We start from the raw sequence: 17,809 nt of genomic DNA on the forward strand, positions 1-17,809 counted from the left end.
ATAACAGGCAATGTCGTGCGTGATATCAAATGTACATGGAAGAAATACCCTCTATACACCTTGGCCTAACAATGCTATAATATTTTCCCAAACCCTAAACCTGGTAGAGCAAACTGCGGAGTGCTGTGAGCCGCGAACCTCAAACCAATCTCAGTAATAAATAGACGAAAAAACTCCTCTCAATGGCGCACACGTTCATTAAGTTACCTCGCTGCCCCCGACGTTATGTGTGTTTGTGTTTGCACGGTGGACATTTCCTTTGTCTCCCAGCTGGATCCTGGCGGGCTTGGCGTGGCTGATGGCGATCGGAAGCTGGCCTGGCTGAGGACGGAACCTCCACCGAATTCGTAGCCGGTCTGCGGCGCGTAGGCTCCGGGGTAGAAGTCGCGGTCGCCCCTCAACTCGCCGGCGCTGACGGGGAGGCGGACGTAGGAGAGGAAGGCGGTGTCGGCGAGGGTGTAGCCGGAGAAGGTGGCGGGCCAGCCGGGAACTGATCGGGGGGTGCGACCCACTTCGGAGTCGGAGGGTGGTGGGGCTGCCGCGGTAGCGAACTTGGCGATGCCGGATGGATGGGCGGCGGAAATGCTTGGCAGGGGAGCAGCTGCGGATGCGGAGGCGGAGGCGGAGGCGGAGGATATGGAGGCGGGCGGGGAGGGCGAGGGTGACATGGCGGCGCCGGCGTACGAGGCGCCCATTGGCGTGATGCCGCGCTGCATGCGCGATGCGAGGCCAATGTTGAAGGTGAGGAGGCGGGTTATGCGGTGGGCGAGTTCGTCGCGGCTGTTTTTGGCGTCGGTTTCGGCCGGGCTGTGTTACGAGGTGAGTTAACCATGCTGGACGTGAGTGCACCGCCCCTCGGGAGGTTCGGGGGGGTATTAGGATACGCGTTCCCGGGTTGGGGGGTTGGGGGGTTGGGGGAGGCGTACCAGTTGATAATGGTCATAATCATGGCAATGGACAGGTTATGCCAGCGGATACGTGCGCACAGGGCCTTCATGCGCTTCTCATAGCGGCGGCTGGCCTCCTCGGGACTGGACCTGGCGGCCTCGGCCTCGACGGCGGAGCACAAGGCGTAGAGCTTGGAGAAGGCGAGGACGGCGTCGGTGAGGGTGGCGACGAGCTCGTCGACCTCGATCCACGAGGCGCGGCCGGGGAAGGGCACCTGGCGGGACTCGAGCAGCGAGAGCGTCTTGTGCAGGGCCTGGATGGACGAGCGGCTCTCCTTGACCTCGCGCAGGGCCAGGTTGAAGACGGCGGTGGCGGCCTTGGGCGACGTGTTGAGGTCCCAGAGCACGTCGATGGCGATGCCGCTGACGGCGAGCAGGCCGGCGATGGCCGCTGTTGCGGGCAGGCCGTCCATGTGGGTGGTGGGTTGTGGGTGAGGCTGTGGACGATATAGATAGGGAGCAGTATGTCGCAGGATAGATAACGTAGTAAGTGGTTGTCGTCGCGGGGTGGTCGTTTGTAGAGTCTCTCTGTCACTCTGTCTCTCTCTCTTTCTGACCCTCTCTTGGAGCCCGTCTTGTCTCTCAACTCGAATTTCACTTGCTTTCTCTTTCACTCACTTCAAGCTGCGGGACCGTGGACGATGACGGAGAGCAGCATCCTCACCGGACGCAGCAGGGGAGCGGGCAGTAAATGGGGATGATGGAGATGGGCATGGGGGACGGGAAACCGGGAATGGAGATGCTTGGCGTTCCGTCCCGGGCACTTGAGAATAAAAGGGCCAGGCGGCATGCGGCATGCCAGGGCGTGGCGGCGGGCGGCAAGGCGAGTTGCAGGGAAATCGGCACCGTAGAGAGGAAAAAAAAGAACGAGCACACGCAACGAACGGCACCTGGAGCCGCGGACTTGGGGGAAGATGGGCGGCTGAGCGACTGAGCGACGGAGCGTCAGAGGGTCGAAGAAGCCGCACTTCCGAGACAGCGCAGTGCGGCGCACCAGCGAGAGGCTGCGCTTGGAGGCGGCCAGGAGCTTGCTGAAGCCGGGAGCCGAGAACGAAACGAGCGCTGGAACAAGGGCCCCCCAAACGCAAAAAGAGAGAAGAGTCGCGGGCGTGACGAACGAACGTGGTTTGAATTGGACGAGAGCGAGAGTGTGACCTGGGGTCTAACTACGGATACGTCTACTGGTGCTGGGACTACTTGGGGGAGGGGTGTGGCCTGGCGCCGCGCGCGCGGACGGCGAAAGCTTGCCGAAGAATGTACGACGACACGACGACACGACGCCTGATGGGAAGGGGGGGCAGTCAGTCAAGCCAGTATTAGGTAGACAGACAGTTCATTCAAGCTGGCGGCGGCTTTGACACGACAGCCGCTTCCCGCAAAGGAAGGGGGAGGGATTGAAGCCCCGCAGCAGCGCCAGGAGGGAGGGGACAGTCAGCGGAGGATGAGCCAGCGGACGAAGAGGGGAGCCAGCAACAACAGAAGCTCACGACAGATAAGGACGAGTGACACTCCAGGCGAGCAAAGGAGGATTGCGCAGACAGGATGAGCAGGTCAAGGCCAGTCCAGAAGGTCCAGAGGTGTGGATGTCGCCGTGCCGACTTGCCGGGGGTCGATTGGGCGCGATCGGATACCGGCACCGCCGCGGTGAGATGATGCTATCCCCCACTTATAGGGGCGCTGTTGGACGACGCCCTTTTTTTTCCCAGCGCTTTTTTATTAGTCTTTTCAGCGGCTTATTTCCATTTTCCCTTTTTGCTTATGGCGAGGCTTGTGTGCCGTTTTCCGTTGCTGGGGGCTTAAAACAAATGCAATTGATTTCGAGGCGGCGGCGGTTCTGCGGAGTTTGGCGTGTTGGGGGGACCCGCTCCGTCACGGGGGGTGGGTTTTTGCCGAGAGAGAGCCGTCTGGAACTCTGGTCTGTTCTGTTTGTTCTAGTTCTGGCCGGTGGGGGGGGTAGGGAACGAATTGCGTTGCATGAATGCAAATACAGATGGAGGAAAAAAACAGAGAGGAGGTATTTCCCTTTGGTTTGAGGCTGAACGAGTGACTGCCGGGTCGATTGGGTGTGGTGCGTATGCCGCGTTTCGTTGGTTTGGATTTACATCAAGCGGCTCTCTGCCTCTCTGCCTCCGTCATGCTCCTGGCTCTCCTCCGCGGGTGTGTCTCAGGCTCCAGCACGGCTAACACGGGATCGCTAGCCTGGCTTTTTTTCGCTCCTGACCCCATCTATCCCCTGGGGGCGGCGGCGCGCAGGAAATAAATCCCCCCAGGTCCCCGCCTACGTCCGTCTTTCTAGTCTACCACCCCCGGTAATTGAGCCACCGAAAGGGCAAGCCCCACATCCCGGGCCTCAGGTCGGGTTTCACTCTGTGCGTCGGTGGCCGAGGATCCCTCTAATTTTGGACGAGGATAGCGGGCCTTTTTTTGGAGCTTTGGCGTGGTGACGTACATATGTACATAGTAGGGACGGGTTCCTGAAGACGAGGGTTTGGCCGTGTGTGTCGCATATACAGGTAGTGAAGTGAGTCAGTCAGTCATTCATTCATCAGCCAGCCAGTCAAGTCATCCAAGTCAGCCCTGCAACGTTAAAATGGCACTATCGAATCCGCGCTCAACGCCTCGCAACGGTGCCAAGCATTTATTCCCGGTTAACCGTCCTGCCCTATCCTATCAATCGCACGTCGCGACAAACATACAATACAATTCGCCCTTTGTGCGACTAGGTGACTCCAGACTGCTGCGCTCGAGTAACACGGCATTGTCATGGTTCCACTCTCGACTTCCCCCCCTCGACTTCCCACCCTTTCGTTTTGACTTCTCCGTCGGCCTTCCGCAACTCCTGCGCCGCTCCTCCGCAGTTCCCCCTCGGCTTGCTCGTTACTTATACGCTAGAACCAATAATCGAAGGGCTAGAACTTAGAACCAGGGATTGTCGCCCTGCTCCCGCCGCCGCTGCATTTTGCTCTGGATATAGTCCTCCCGATCCCGGTGCAGGTCGTCAAACTCGTCGTCGAGAATCTTCAAAAACACCTTGGCGATGGCTTCACGGTCGCACTTCCGCCGCTCGCCCTCCAGCCCGTCCATGATGTAGTACAGCAGCGTCACGAACCCGGGCTCGATCTCCTTGGCCGCCTCCGGCCACCGCCCGCGGTCCAGCCGGGCCCTCCAGCTCCTGCGCGCCTCGCACCGCCTGCACTCGAGCTTGTACGGGGCGCCCTCGGGGATCGTCGGCCTCATGGCGGGTGCGGCAGCGACGGCGGGGCCATCGGATACCGGGACGAGGTGGTTACGAGCGCTGGGCGTGGGGCTGCTCGGGACTTGTGCCGCGAACATGTTGCACATCTTGCCGCACTGCCGACACGAGAGCTCCAGCCGGCACGTCGGGCACGACTCGGGCTGCGAGGGATTGCGCCTGCGCTGCTCCTGGATGGCGTGCGTGAAGCACGGCCGGCAGAAGATGTGCCCACAGGGCGTGTAATGGCACGTTTGCCGTGACGACTCTCCCTCGTCGAGCGGAGGCTCGGCGAGGCCCGCGACGCTGAGGTCATCCAGACAAATGTAGCACGAGCCTTTGACTGGCTTCCCCTGCCGGATATGGGGCACCAGGTTCGGCCAGAAGGACTCTGCGACGGGACCTTGGTCTAACGGAGTTTGGTCTGGAGCTGACTGTTCTACGGGAGATTGTCTTGCAGGAGACGAAGACGATCCAGAAGCTGATGATTCAGAAGATGATGATTCAAGAAACCATGATCCAGAAGCAGACCCTCCCGAGAGATCATGTGCCTGCTCTTCCTCTTCCCCTTCCCGCCCATGTTTCACTCTGGACCAGTTGAATGTTGGTGCGTAGATTTCTTGTAGAGTCTGCCACGGTTCCTCGACCCGGAAAGCCATTGTGCTATTTATACTTCCCTCGGTACGTTACAGGGTGCTGATATCGAACTCCCTGTCTGAGCGGCCTTTCTTGAAAAGCTGTCCGGAATGTGGTCTTCGGTGTAAATTGACGTGGCACGCGTCCTCGTTCTATCTTGAGTAAAGATTATTATATGAATTACCGTCGTTGGTGTTGTTCTCGTCCCTGAAGGGAAACATGCCCCGAACATTCAGTCATCATGTACAGGTAGACGGAACACTAACCAAGACAGTCACTTGGTGTTCTTTGTCTGGTTGATATCCAGTCCAGAACAAACCTTGCACTCACAGACCTGTTATTATTCTTTAGCTTTGTTCAATGCCATATGTTCGATCAAAGCCATAGGGGCACGCGCTCCCAGTACCAGGAGATGTAGGAACTCGACAATAGGGTTTTCGCGCATTTACCTTTGTCGAGTCCTCAACTTATCCAACCTGGCTACAGTACAATAACGGTGCTACCCATGGACAATGGCCGCACTCACAGACCTGCCATCATAAGCCATTCGGTTCGCAGTCAGTCTCCTCTCGAACTTAGGACGGTAATGTCTTGATGTGTTCTTTTGCAATTGACCAGTCATGTACAAAGCAACCCGGTCAAAAATCCCGACGGCATTCAAACCCTGCCACCGCCCATTATCCGACTTTGAATTCTCCTTCTACTTGGTATAGAAAAGGAAGAAAGATCAGTCTTCGCAATCGATACCATGAGACCAAATGCCCCGAATGCTCAAACGCGCAATCCACTAATATACAGTTTTGCTACAATGCCGCCAAAGGCCATCCCATCGCGCAATGTATCGATTTCCGGTGTTCGTCCAGCAGAATAACTCTTTACCGGAAAACGAAAAAAGAAAGCAGGAACGCCTATTGCTAAGCCATCCAATACGTTAGTACCCAATCCCAGCTGGTACGGACGTCCCATATTAAACCTCGCGAGCCCCGCTGCTATGACGAGCACGCTTGCGGTGGCTGCTTGACGCGGGGTGCATCTTATCAGTGCGTTCTCGCTTGAGCTTGTCGTCCAAGACACGAGCTGGATATTATTAGTACCGCGCTGACTTCTTTGAAGGGGGGAAGACATACTGAGAACATCGTATCCGAATTGAGGGTGCTCCAAGCATAGCGACTTGAACTCCGACTCTGCCTCGGCCCGCAGAGTGTGTGATCGTGTCGCCCAGAAGCTTGCGACGGGAGCGCGGATAACGGTATCGTCGTCGCTGGTGTAGGCATACACGTAGCGGGCGTAGGCAATCTCGCCCTTTACGGTCGAGTTGACGCAGTGAATCTTAGAGCTGGCGAGCGTCTTGAGTCCGGGCACGCCAAACTTCTCAGCCAAGGTGTAAACTCGCGCGTGTTTCAGCAGCTGGTCGCCGCTGCCGTCGACCGAGGGGACCGTGGGGTCGGATTCGAGAACTCGCTGGCCGGGGAGCTTCTTGGGGAAGTATTCGCCGGTGTAGAGGTACTCGAGGAAACAGCCGACAGCGCCAACGTCAAAGTCTGTGAGCTCAACCTCGCGTGGCTGTGCGGTAGGTGTTAGCAGTGGCGCGCAAAGCAAAGCCGCGTGTTGCGCGCCTGCGAAAGGGACAACTCACACTGCCATCCTCGACCCAGGCATCGAAGATGTCGCGGAAGTAGGGGCTCTGGTTCAACAGCGCTTGATGCGCCGTAAGAACCGCCTTCTCTCCATCAACTGGCCCAACAATCAGGGTGACAACTGGACTCTTCAGGTACGTGGCAAAGGAGATGCGAGGCTCGACGGTTTCCGTGTCGGCGTCTGTTTTCTCGGCACCGTTGGCATCCTCGGCAGTGTCGCCGCCCTCGCCACCCTCCGCACCCTTCGCGAGTTCAGTTGTCTCGGTCATCTCGACGTCGGCGCCCGCATCGGTCGTCTCGTCGGGGACGGTCTCGTGAACCTGATCGTCGGCCATGTTCGACACTGTGGTTTAGTCGAGCTTGAAAGACGCGTCTCAATGATTAGGGTTCAATTAAGGACGAAACGAAAGACGCGCTTAAACGAATGAAAAAGGAATGAAGGCGTGGGCTGATGGCTTTGGCGAAGCTCCGAAGCTGGGCGAGCTAGGTGAAGTCTGTTGGATGCAGGTTGCTAGTCGCATGCAGGTACCTCACTAGAGCTTGTTGATGCCTAGGATATTAGGCCTCTCTCGCGTCATGCGACGGCCAAGACATCGCCCCGCCGGTTCCTGGACGATAATATAAGTGCCTAAGGCTTAGAACTAATTGCTGATTTAGATGACTTAATAGATGATTATATGGTGGCTTTTGTTGGTATTAACATACTATGAACTTGGCACTAGCCTCTTTGTTAGCCTGTTGGTTCAGTACCGCGTACTGATTTCCTCTAATCCACCACCTTTCCATCTCCCGATAGTAAGCCAAAGTTCAATTGATACAAATAGAAGATTTTCTATTGACTCAATCCTTTGCTACGATCCATTGAGAACTTCATCCACCTGTTTGAAGCTTTGTCTCATCTGCCGTCAATGATTCCGGCATCCAGACCTACCCTATACCACTTCCGGTTTCCATCCCGGTGGGGCCTCTGGAGACGGACGTGCCCCGCCCCCACCATCCTTTTCCTTCTGACTGATCGAGTCACCTCAATTGGCAATCGGCAGGAGCACAAATTCCCCAGCTGGGCCGATTACTCACCGATCGACTCAAGCTCTTTGACCCTTTCTTCTCCATACACCAAACAAAGCCTCAACAACCTCTGGCTCTGCAAAGATGAACGGCCTAGCCCATGTACGTACTGCCATAACTGCTTCACCTGTTACTCTTACGAGAACCTGGACTGACTTGCACCCGTCGCGACTTCAGCTCGATATACGGCCATCCGTCGCCGAAGCTCGCGATGCCCTCAACCAAGCCTGGGACGATAGCAACCGCCCTACCCTTGTCCCCGTTTGCGCCTCGAGCCCCGCGGATCTATTGACGCCCTCTGCCATATACCTCAAGCTCTCGTCTGGGTAAATACCGTTGCGCTCTCGACAGTCCTGGACTGACTCTGACTCTTCCAAAGTGCCACGGCCGAGTATTCGTTCCTCCTCGAGAGCGCTACTGGTAGCAGCGAAACCGTCGGACGCTATAGCTTTATCGGCGCAAGTAAGCTTTCTACCAGACCGAAATATCCCAGGGGGCCATTAACATCTGATCACTCTTGCCAGATCCCAGAAAGGTCTTGAAGACTGGCCCCGGATATGATCACAGTGGTGACCCCCTCCGCACCCTGGAGGCCGAACTATCCCAGCACAAGGTCCTTGATATTCCTTCACTCCGAATCCCCAAGCTCTCGGGTGGAGGTGTTGGCTATGTCTCATATGACTGTATCAAGTACTTCGAGCCCAAGACTGAACGAGCGCTCAAGGACAACCTCCAAATCCCAGAGGCCCTTTTCATGCTCTTCGACACCATCATCGCCCTCGATCATTTCCGTTCGACCCTGACCATTGTGACGCACATGGCCGTCCCCCAAAACCCTTCCGACGACATCCAAGCAGCCTATGACGAGGCCTGCGCAACCCTTCGAACCACCTTGGACATAATTCAACAGCCTGAGGCGCCTCTCCCCGTACAGAACCTTAGCTCACAATCGAGCTCTGACCTCCAGTACTCGTCAAATGTTGGCCGTCGGGGATATGAGAACTTCGTCACCAAACTCAAGGAGTACATCGTCAAGGGAGACATCATCCAGGCTGTGCCCTCTCAGCGCTTCTCTCGAAGCACCAACCTCCATCCGTTTAACATTTACAGGACTTTGCGCACCTTGAACCCCTCGCCATATGTATTTTTCCTGTCGTGTGCCGACTTCTACATTGTCGGTGCCTCGCCTGAGTGTCTTATGAAAACGGACGGCTACGCCCCTCTTCCGGTCGACCCTCGGTTTGGTTACAGCGTTGCAGAGGCGCGATCACGACCCAGAATCGTCAACCACGCCATTGCTGGTACAATCCACCGTGGTCGCAACGCCGCCGAGGACGACGAGCTCGCGGCTCAGCTTCAAGGCTCAAAGAAGGACCGTGCCGAACACGTTATGCTGGTTGACCTTGCCCGCAACGACGTCAACCGTGTCTGCCACCCCAACACTGTCAAGGTCGATCGCTTGATGAGAATCGATCGTTTTTCTCATGTGCAACACTTGACCTCAGAGGTATCTGGAGTTTTGCGTCCTGAGTGCACGCGCTTCGATGCGCTGCGATCCATCTTCCCTGCTGGAACAGTCTCAGGTGCGCCCAAGATCCGTGCCATGGAGCTCATTTACGATTTGGAGCAAGAAAAGCGTGGCATATATGCTGGTGCTGCTGGCTGGTTTGGATACGACATTGTCAGGGTAGACGACTCCGACAAGGTTGACGCTGCGGATCGAATCTACGTTGACGAAGGCCCGATGGACACCTGTATCGCAATTCGAACCATGCTTGTCAAGGATGGAGTAGCATATATGCAAGCAGGCGGCGGCATCGTGTTTGACAGTGACGAGACTGAGGAGTGGATGGAGACAATGAACAAACTGGCAGCCAACCTTCGATGCGTTGAGTTATCAGAGAAGTACTTTGGCAATGGCGTAAGCACCAAGTCAGTCGAAGAGATCATTGCCGAAGAGAGGAGGAAGGGAGAGGAGGAGATCAAGGCCGCAGCCCGGAACTGAAGTTCTCTGGCATGACTGCATGGAATAGCCTGGTAAAAGTACGATTTTTTGTTCAGTGAACATCTAAAAAGAGAGGAGTAAACAGGCGCGATTGTGTGGCATCTGAAAAGTTGAACATGAAGGCCTAGATATCATTGCTTCATTGTTATCTCTATAAAGTCTGCTTTTTATCCGCCTCGAAACGTCTCCTACGAAGACACCACAGAACATTATATTTGGAACTTTCTAATCACGGATCAACTTTTTACTCTACTCAGCTACCTTCATGAGATAGACATGTCTCAAAAGGCGGGTTCTCAACATTACCAGGAAAATACCTGGCCGACTGCACGGCATCAACTCATATGCCGGCCTGATGAGGAGCCTCGAGTCACTTGTTCTCACTGCCGTTTAGCTGTTGAGCACGGCAAAGAAGCAGGCGTCGTCACATTTTGCGGGCATATTTTCCATCTCGCGTGCCTCATTGACATCGAAGGAGGTACTGAGTCGCCTTATACATGCCCGGTTTGCAAAGTCCAGAACTGCCACAGTGAATGTGGATGTCCTGCTACGCGTGTAGAGCTCCCTTGGACCGATACCGAAGATCAACGGGTACCAAAGACCAAGATGGAAGGGGCCGAACTTTCTGCGAATTGCAAAATGCATTATCTCTGGACGATTTTGCGGGACATGTGCATTCAGACGCACCGAGCGTTGCACACCAACGAAATTATGCACGAGGACGCGCCATTTACCATGTATGCGACCGACGGAAGGCAAACTTGTTGGATGTCTCAGTTGTCGTTTTGTTTTGACTTCGAAGTAGACTTCGCCGGCCACGATTCCAGCGAGGTTGACATCACTTGGCCAGCACAGCAGAAATCGGGAGGGGTGAATCGTGCTTGGTCAGGCTTCGTGTTTGAGGACTTCAGGCCGAAGATAAAAATCTACACAGTGGATAAGCGACCGGATGTGTGTCTCGAGGCCTGTTGGACCTGCTCCAAGTTGGCATGCCCCAATGCCCCGGCCCGAAGGTCGTAGGAGAGATCATCTCATGTTCAGATGCCCCGGCTGCCCGTGCAACGCGGCGTCGGTCGATAGAACACTACAGGATCGAAGGCAAGTTGTGCTGTTCAGAGAAGACAAAGAAATTGTAATTAGCATGAGTCAATTGAATCCAACATGGCTAGAACCATATATGAAAGAATTTTATAAATCCTGTACAAGTCTTTGTTCTATGCGAGAGTATCTGATGAGTGTTGTTTGTGTCCTTGGTTGAACAACCACCTAACAAAGGATTTGTATAATGGATTGTTCAAGAAAATGTCCGAATGAAGCAATGCTGTAAAATGAAACAGAAGAACAGTGTGACGAGCAACTGGATACTTCTCTGGTATTCAAAGTTATAAGACTGCTGTTTGACTGTTGTCAGTCCACGTAGGTAAACCAAACAAGCAGCGCCGTAGGACAGAACAACCCAGGGAACAGACTGACACCATCGAGGACGAACCAGTCAACGTGCAACTGGAAAGATGTCTGATGCCGCTGGTGACCCGGGATCTTCTCTTCTAAGCTCAGCGCCGTCCTCCCCTTCTCTACCACCTCCCACCCCTTGTCAGTGTCCCCGGTGTCGCCGGTGTCGCCGGTCTCGCCAGGGTCGTATACCTAGACAGTGTCAGATGTGCCCGGAAGCTCGGCGGCTTCAGCAGCATTTTAGACGATTTCAGTCGTCCCGACGGTCATCCTCAGCCTCCGCCCAATCCCCTCGGCCTGCGCCAGCTCCCTCACCTCCAGCTCCTCCAGCTCCTCCAGCTCCCTCACCTCCAGGATCTCCAGGTCCCCAACCTCCAGGTCCCCCAGGTCCCCCAGGTCCTCCAGGATCTCCATCTCCTTCACCCCCACGATCTCCCCCACCACAGATCACAGAAGGATACTGGCCGGAACTGAAGCAAGTTCTCCTGGCGGATCCGACAGGCCTTGATCGAATGAACATCAGATGCCCTATATGCCTTATAGACATGGACGGTAGGGAAGTCCCCGACCCTCTTAACAGGGAACTGGGCCATGCCGCGAACATAGCCCCCTGTGGGCATATATTTTGCATCCCGTGTTTAGTAGGATTGGAACGGCAAACCAACAGGTTCGACCCCTTGGTCTGTCCCTTTTGCTTATACTGTTGGGAGCATAAGGTATGCCGGCACTCAAGCCTCGGATACCCATTGGGGCGAGTTCAACAAGTCGAAACCGTGCCGACGCATCTAAGACAGCCTGCGGACGAGTGCGTGGTATGCGTGTTGTCTCGTTCCGCCGACGCTCTGACCGGATTCGCCAGGATCTTTTATGGAAACGATCTGCGGGAGGTTCGAAGTCAGCTCATAGGAGTCTTAGTATCCTACAAGGGCCTCCGGTGGGATGCGCCTGATACATCGTCGATACGCGAAGCACCTAGGACTTTGCGCCATTTGGAAATGGTTGAAAGGATGGGAGGCATGGTGCGAATGTGTCTAGAGCAGCTTGAATTTTTTTTTCGAGACAATCGGCTTCTGATCGATATTGAGCAAGTCAGGTTTGAAGTACGCCTGTATGATATGACGGATTTATATCCGGATGTGGACCGGAACGGCAATTTTGCCATAGCAGGTAACCTGTGGCGGGACGAGGATGAGCCGTAAAAGAGCGGCATTGTTGAGTACACTCATTTAGGCAGGCCTTACAAGATGAACTGGACCAAATATGCGGTGTCCGGATATTTAAACAATTCAAATTGAAGCACAAATCTAGAAGAGATGACGTGAAGTGGTAAATATTGTAAGGGAAGTGTAGAAAGCTCTATTGAAGTCGTATAAGAAGTGTGCTATAGTGGGAGGTGTAAGTTCGGGATGGGCGTTTCCCATTCCAGAAAACTGGGAGAACTACGCGCTCTCAAAGTCTAGGATCAAACCGGGGAGGAGTTCAATGGCCTTTGGGCTCTGATTGGTCCCCAAAAGGGTCAACCTGATTTCGGACTTGGTGTCGTTGTTTACCAAGGCCGATATGAATACCCGGTGGGTGCCCTGAGTCGCACCAGAATGCACGTCAAATGACCACCCATCCTCGGCGCTCCCCGTCTCTTGACCGACGGTATGAATGGCGTCGTAGACTGGCTTCAACGTGGAAGAATCCTCCTCAGACAAGAAAACCGTGACTTTGGAGACGCCCTGAGCTTTCGAGGCGTGCTTTGTATGCTCCAGCCGTTCGGTGCCCTCTTGGTACGGCACCCGCAAGTGTCGTGGAGTTCGATCGAGACACCAAAACGGGGCATCGCCTGGCCAGACAGGGTTCCCCGCTGCGTCCTGAGCCGATGCTACGGCCCATTTCAAAACGGTCTGGTCTGGCCGAACCCGTCCTCCCGCGACAGGATCGATGTAGGTGACTCCCGCGCCGCCCTCTCGGACCCGTTGCTGGACCTGGCTGAAGTCGGCCTCGTCTGGTAGAGTGTATGCCCAATCGATGATGCGCCCCTCTTTGAGGCTTCCCCAGCGGTGACTGCGCCGCCGGGCTGGATCAGCGCCCTTGTTGAAGGCAATCAACTCGAGATATGTGCCGTCGGGGAAGATGACCAGCTTGTTGACCGTCAATCCGTCGGCGTGCTCGCCGCCATGGATGATGGTGAGGGCGTCATGGAGACGCTTGGGCAATTCAAAGAGCTCGTCGTACGAGACTAAGATGACGATGTGATCCAGAATAGGCCGTGGGCTTGATTTATTCGACATTTTGACGGATGGAGTGCGAATATTTACGCTCTTGAGTTTACTTGCTTCGATGGTGAGGGGTAGCATCGGGAGTTTGATCCGAAGACATCGCGTCACGCATTGCGTGCTTGTTGATACCATTGCAACATCCTGCGACTTGTATTAATCAAATTTACTAAATAACAAGTCAATTCATGCTTTTTTTTTAAACGATTCTGAGTGAGAATTCCTCATAGTTTACGCTTTTGGTTCAGAATTGGTTCTTTTTGGAAACTCCCCCGTACAACGTTACCTTGTCAAAAACATTGCTCGCCTTCAGCCTGAAAGTGGCTCACAGGGTTATCATTCATTTCCGGAAACCTCGTCGCGCCGATTTCCGATATTTCCGTGCCGTCGATCAGATTGAATAGACCAGCGGCGAATTGGTCCGAGATTACCACACCAACATGCTCCCTAGAGGTGCAGCAATTCAATCAATCGTTTTTTGACCCAACCCTGTGATTAAAAAGGGGCCAAGGACAAGCCGGCAAGTCTCTGTTTTCCAGATTGACTTTGATCCATAATTTGGGCTGAAATGAAGATGTCCCGTCCTGGGCCATCACCTTTGACTATCCGTGTTTAAGTGGCCAGTCCTCGTCAACGCCAACCGGAGAACATGCCTGACTGGGATGGCAACACCTTCGCTTCCAACACACGTTGCTGTCATTCAGTTCGGTGACCTGGAAATGGACCTGGACCTGGACCTGGCTAGACTCTTGCTCGTGACTCCTCATCACATGCCGAGCGGCGACATGGGATATTGATATTGCTGCATCATCAACTATGCCGATTTCGACTCGATTGCTTAAAGCGTCCCGCATGCTGCTGTTGGCCATCCCCTGTTAAGCGATGGCCTTGGTTGTTAGCCTGTGATCCATGCCGAGATCATCCAAGCGTCCAGTTTCCCCGCATCTCGGCCTCGTCGATCGCCAACGTTGTGCCTTGCATCCCTGCTCTCGGATGGTCGGCCCTCGACATGCTGACCACTCGCAGCCTGTCGAGCCGTCTTCCCCTGGTAAGCCACCATCGTATTCGGTGCCTCTCGCACCGTTCCTGATGCTACTTCCACATTTAGAGCGCGCCGAGGCCGAGGAAAATCTGGGGAAACATTGGCATCTGATTGCATTTCCCGCTGGGCGTGGCCAACACGGGCCACGTTCGACGTCGTCCAAGCCATTGACCCCAGCCAGTAAGGCGCCCATGTTGGGCTGGGGAATATCCGAAAACGGTACACTCGCCGGGAGCGTGTATCCTTGGTTCAAGATCGCGATCGTGTCTTTAGGCTGGCTGCTGCCAAGTTTGATCGTAGCCTGGGTCACGGAAGGGGCTCGCTTCCTTATGCCCTGCTCAGGAGGAGACTAATAACGGACACCAGATACTATGAATCTGTCTTCTAGGCCTAATAAATCCCAACTGAGAGTGACACTACAGCCAAGTTGTCAGAACTGGAGGCAATGTCCGAGTTGGGTCTCCAAGAGACGCATGTTGTCAGATGGCCTCACCAACCTCGTTGGATCTCCTCGGAAGTCGCCTTTCATAGAACAAGCAACCATCACACCCTTGCTCGCCTTTCCAGCCCAAATAACTGACACCGTTACACTCCTGCAATGACAGGGGCTTCGTTGGTTAAAGTTACCTGTAGGATCACATCGATCCTCAAAACGGACGCTCTCCGTCTTCACGAGCCAATCGACTCCTTACTAGACCCTCCACCATCTGAACAGAAGTACCTCCGGCCGGACGACATCACCACTCTGGCTGAAGGCAGGTTCAGATGCAGACCTAGACGACGAGGGAATTGAGGAAATAGAGTCATTAGACTTCTTTGGGAGTGGCAATGAGCTCATAGTATTGGCATCACCCTGGTCAAGTCATGCAGAAGGAATTACCATGAGGGCCAGAAATCATATGAAGAATCCAGGAAACAAGCTCAAGGCCGAGGCTCCCCTCCGCCCCAAGCCCTGCCCTGCTTGCTTGCTGGAGTATATAGATGAGGGAACCTGGGGAATACTGATCTTGGTTGTCAGGCCTCCCGAGCATCAGCCACCGACTCTTAATTCCGAGTCTTTGGTCGATTACTGCAAACAAGTTAGCAGTCTCAGAGCTTACAACGCCTGGGGTCGTCAACACCCTGCCAAAATCATGAAGACCCCCGTGGGTCCTCTGAGCCTCTTGGCGCTCGTTCAACTCGTTACCGCCCAAAAGGCGTGTCTGAGCCTTACGACTCTGTTCCCCGACTGCGCGGTATGTCGCTCGTGTTAAAACCGCCTCGATTCAGACTAATTCCTCTAGTTCCCCTGCGTCGTCTCGGCTGGTTCAGCAGTTGGTTGTACCGTGTCCACAGACCTTGCATGTAAGTCAATCGTGTGAAGCCTCTGCCGCGCCTAAGCTCATTCGTGTAGGCCGTTGCGACCCAGCTAGTTCACAAGCCATCCAAGCCAGCGCTGTAGGATGCGTTCTTGCCGCCTGCACAAAGGCGGGTGAGCTAGGTAGCGCCTTGGCTGCTGGTCCTGCTATCTGCGGATGTGCGGCGACGGCTGTCCCAGACGCAACCACCACGAGCGAAGCGCCTCCAGCAGAGACAACAACTGATGTAACTACTACGTCTGAGGCACCGGAGACGACAACCGAAGCTACAACTACCGCGGAAGATACGACCGGCCCGATCACTACGACTGCTTCCGCTGGAGACAGCACCACGACTGCACACTGTGACTCGGAGAGCCCCTGTCAAGCGAGCGCCGATGTTGTCCCCAGCTGCGCTACTAGCTGTATCTCGTCCGCCGCTGTGACTGCAGCTGGATGTTCCTATGGTGACTATGAGTGCCAATGCTCATCTACGGCTGTGATCCAAAACGCGGCACAGGATTGCGTTATTGGTGACTGTGGTATCTCCGGGGCTATCGACGTGCTCAACGCCGTGGGCGGCTTGTGCGAATGTGTCTCGGCCAATCCAACTACACCTTGCACCGGGACAGCAACCGAGCCTCCTACAGACACCACGACACAGAGCGAAGCTACCCAGACGACAGAAACGGAAACTGAATCAGAGACTCAATCAGAGACTCAATCAGAGACTCAATCAGAAACTGAGACAGAGACTGAGACCACAAAGACTGACAACCCTGGGCCAACCTGCAAACCCGGCACCACAGAGGATTGCGGACCTGTGGCTTCCTCTGCGATCCCATCCTGCGCTCACGCGTGCTTTTCAAGTGCCGCGCCGAACATTGGCTGCGGCGTTGACGACTATGCCTGCCAATGCGGCGCCGAGGCTCAGGCTTCTCTCTCACAGATCCTCGTCCCCTGCGTCATCACCGCGTGCGACTCTGGCGATCTTCCCGCCATCATCACAGGCGCGAGCTCTGTCTGCGCTTGTGCAACTGCCGCTCCTCCTGCGGGCGACTGCACGACAACAGACGATGGGACTGCGACTGCGACTGAGACTGGGACTGGATCGGCGACGAAGCCTCCTACTTACAGCAACCCTCCCGCAACGGAGACCGGCGGGACAACTACGCCCTGTCCCGATGCGACGACTCAGGACTGCGGCCCTGTTGCTACCTCGGCTGTCCCGTCTTGCGCTCATGCCTGCTTCTCTTCTGCAGCCCCGAAGGTCGGTTGCGACGTCGACGACTATGCTTGTCAGTGCGAGGATGCGGCCCAGGCTTCTCTCTCTCAGCTTCTCATTCCCTGCGTGGCAACAGCCTGCGACTCCGGAGACCTCCCCGCCGTCATTACCGGCGCTAGCTCTGTCTGCGCATGTGCGAATGCCGATCCTACTGGTGGTTGTGCCACAGGAAACCCTCCAGGTGGAAGTGATACTACTACCGCTGAGCCTACTAAGACCGGCGGATCTGGAGGTGATCACAGCACCACCTGTGCTGACGCGACTACTCAAGACTGTGGCCCTGTGGCCACCTCAGCTGTTCCATCATGCGCTCATGCTTGCTTCTCATCTGCGGCTCCAAAGGTCGGCTGCGCTGTCGACGACTATTCCTGCCAGTGCGAGGATGCAGCCCAGGCTTCTCTCTCTCAGCTTCTCATTCCCTGCGTAGCAACAGCTTGCGACTCTGGAGACCTGCCCGCTGTTATTACTGGCGCCAGCTCTGTCTGTGCCTGTGCCAACGCCGGTCCTACTGGCGGCTGTGCCACAGGAAACCCTCCACATGGAGGTGATACTACCACGACTGTTGAGCCTACTAAGACTGGCGGATCGGGCGGCGATCACAGCACTACTTGCGCTGACGCGACTACTCAAGACTGCGGACCTATTGCCACCTCGGCTGTCCCATCCTGCGCTCATGCTTGCTTCTCCTCTGCGGCTCCGGGCGTTGGCTGCGGCGTAAACGACTATGCTTGCCAGTGTGAAGCAGAGGCCCAGGCCAGCCTATCCCAGCTCCTTATCCCTTGTGTCGCAACAGCTTGTGACTCCGGAGACTTGCCTGCCGTTATCACGGGTGCCAGCTCTGTGTGTGCTTGCGCTCAAGCTGGTCCTACTGGCGGCTGTGCCACAGGAAACCCCCCTAATGGAG

General features: G+C 55.4%; 8 protein-coding genes across 8 annotated transcripts; 3 read left to right on the top strand and 5 right to left on the bottom strand.

Annotated features, from left to right (window-relative positions):
• Positions 1-203: 203 nt before the first annotated feature.
• On the bottom strand, positions 204-1,360 carry BGZ61DRAFT_471601 (uncharacterized protein; the record flags this gene model as incomplete). Its single annotated transcript, XM_046248241.1, has 2 exons — positions 204-807; positions 927-1,360. 2 exons carry the CDS (start codon positions 1,358-1,360, stop codon positions 204-206), a joined length of 1,038 nt encoding a protein of 345 aa, XP_046113050.1.
• Positions 1,361-2,256: 896 nt separating this feature from the next.
• BGZ61DRAFT_29940 (uncharacterized protein) lies at positions 2,257-3,110 on the top strand. The gene has a single exon (XM_046238670.1). It carries the CDS (start codon positions 2,531-2,533, stop codon positions 2,978-2,980), a length of 450 nt encoding a protein of 149 aa, XP_046113051.1. The 5' UTR covers positions 2,257-2,530; the 3' UTR covers positions 2,981-3,110.
• A 753-nt stretch (positions 3,111-3,863) lies between these two features.
• Positions 3,864-4,838, bottom strand: BGZ61DRAFT_471602 (uncharacterized protein; the record flags this gene model as incomplete). Its single annotated transcript, XM_046248242.1, has 1 exon — positions 3,864-4,838. One exon carries the CDS (start codon positions 4,836-4,838, stop codon positions 3,864-3,866), a length of 975 nt encoding a protein of 324 aa, XP_046113052.1.
• Positions 4,839-5,782: 944 nt separating this feature from the next.
• On the bottom strand, positions 5,783-6,787 carry BGZ61DRAFT_471603 (uncharacterized protein; the record flags this gene model as incomplete). The annotated part of the gene is made up of 3 exons (XM_046248243.1): positions 5,783-5,892; positions 5,943-6,378; positions 6,452-6,787. The coding sequence occupies 3 exons, from the start codon at positions 6,785-6,787 to the stop codon at positions 5,783-5,785; spliced, it is 882 nt and encodes a 293-aa protein (XP_046113053.1).
• Positions 6,788-7,604: 817 nt separating this feature from the next.
• Positions 7,605-9,525, top strand: BGZ61DRAFT_489212 (ADC synthase; the record flags this gene model as incomplete). The annotated part of the gene is made up of 4 exons (XM_046250188.1): positions 7,605-7,622; positions 7,698-7,846; positions 7,900-7,982; positions 8,045-9,525. 4 exons carry the CDS (start codon positions 7,605-7,607, stop codon positions 9,523-9,525), a joined length of 1,731 nt encoding a protein of 576 aa, XP_046113054.1.
• A 276-nt stretch (positions 9,526-9,801) lies between these two features.
• Positions 9,802-10,545, top strand: BGZ61DRAFT_471605 (uncharacterized protein; the record flags this gene model as incomplete). Its single annotated transcript, XM_046248244.1, has 1 exon — positions 9,802-10,545. The coding sequence occupies one exon, from the start codon at positions 9,802-9,804 to the stop codon at positions 10,543-10,545; it is 744 nt and encodes a 247-aa protein (XP_046113055.1).
• A 387-nt stretch (positions 10,546-10,932) lies between these two features.
• On the bottom strand, positions 10,933-11,391 carry BGZ61DRAFT_526253 (uncharacterized protein; the record flags this gene model as incomplete). Its single annotated transcript, XM_046252923.1, has 2 exons — positions 10,933-11,169; positions 11,293-11,391. 2 exons carry the CDS (start codon positions 11,389-11,391, stop codon positions 10,933-10,935), a joined length of 336 nt encoding a protein of 111 aa, XP_046113056.1.
• Positions 11,392-12,247: 856 nt separating this feature from the next.
• Positions 12,248-13,362, bottom strand: BGZ61DRAFT_439850 (glyoxalase-like domain-containing protein). Its single transcript, XM_046244399.1, has one exon. It carries the CDS (start codon positions 13,320-13,322, stop codon positions 12,417-12,419), a length of 906 nt encoding a protein of 301 aa, XP_046113057.1. The 5' UTR covers positions 13,323-13,362; the 3' UTR covers positions 12,248-12,416.
• Between the last annotated feature and the right edge of the window lie 4,447 nt (positions 13,363-17,809).

This window comes from Ilyonectria robusta (genome assembly GCF_021365365.1).
Source record: "Ilyonectria robusta strain PMI_751 chromosome Unknown BGZ61scaffold_1, whole genome shotgun sequence".
Classification (NCBI taxonomy): domain Eukaryota; kingdom Fungi; phylum Ascomycota; class Sordariomycetes; order Hypocreales; family Nectriaceae; genus Ilyonectria; species Ilyonectria robusta.

Excerpts from the sequence above, each read along its gene's own strand:
- BGZ61DRAFT_29940 (XM_046238670.1), top strand. The coding sequence starts at position 2,531 with ATGTCGCCGTGCCGACTTGCCGGGGGTCGATTGGGCGCGATCGGATAC.
- BGZ61DRAFT_439850 (XM_046244399.1), bottom strand. The coding sequence starts at position 13,322 with ATGCTACCCCTCACCATCGAAGCAAGTAAACTCAAGAGCGTAAATATT.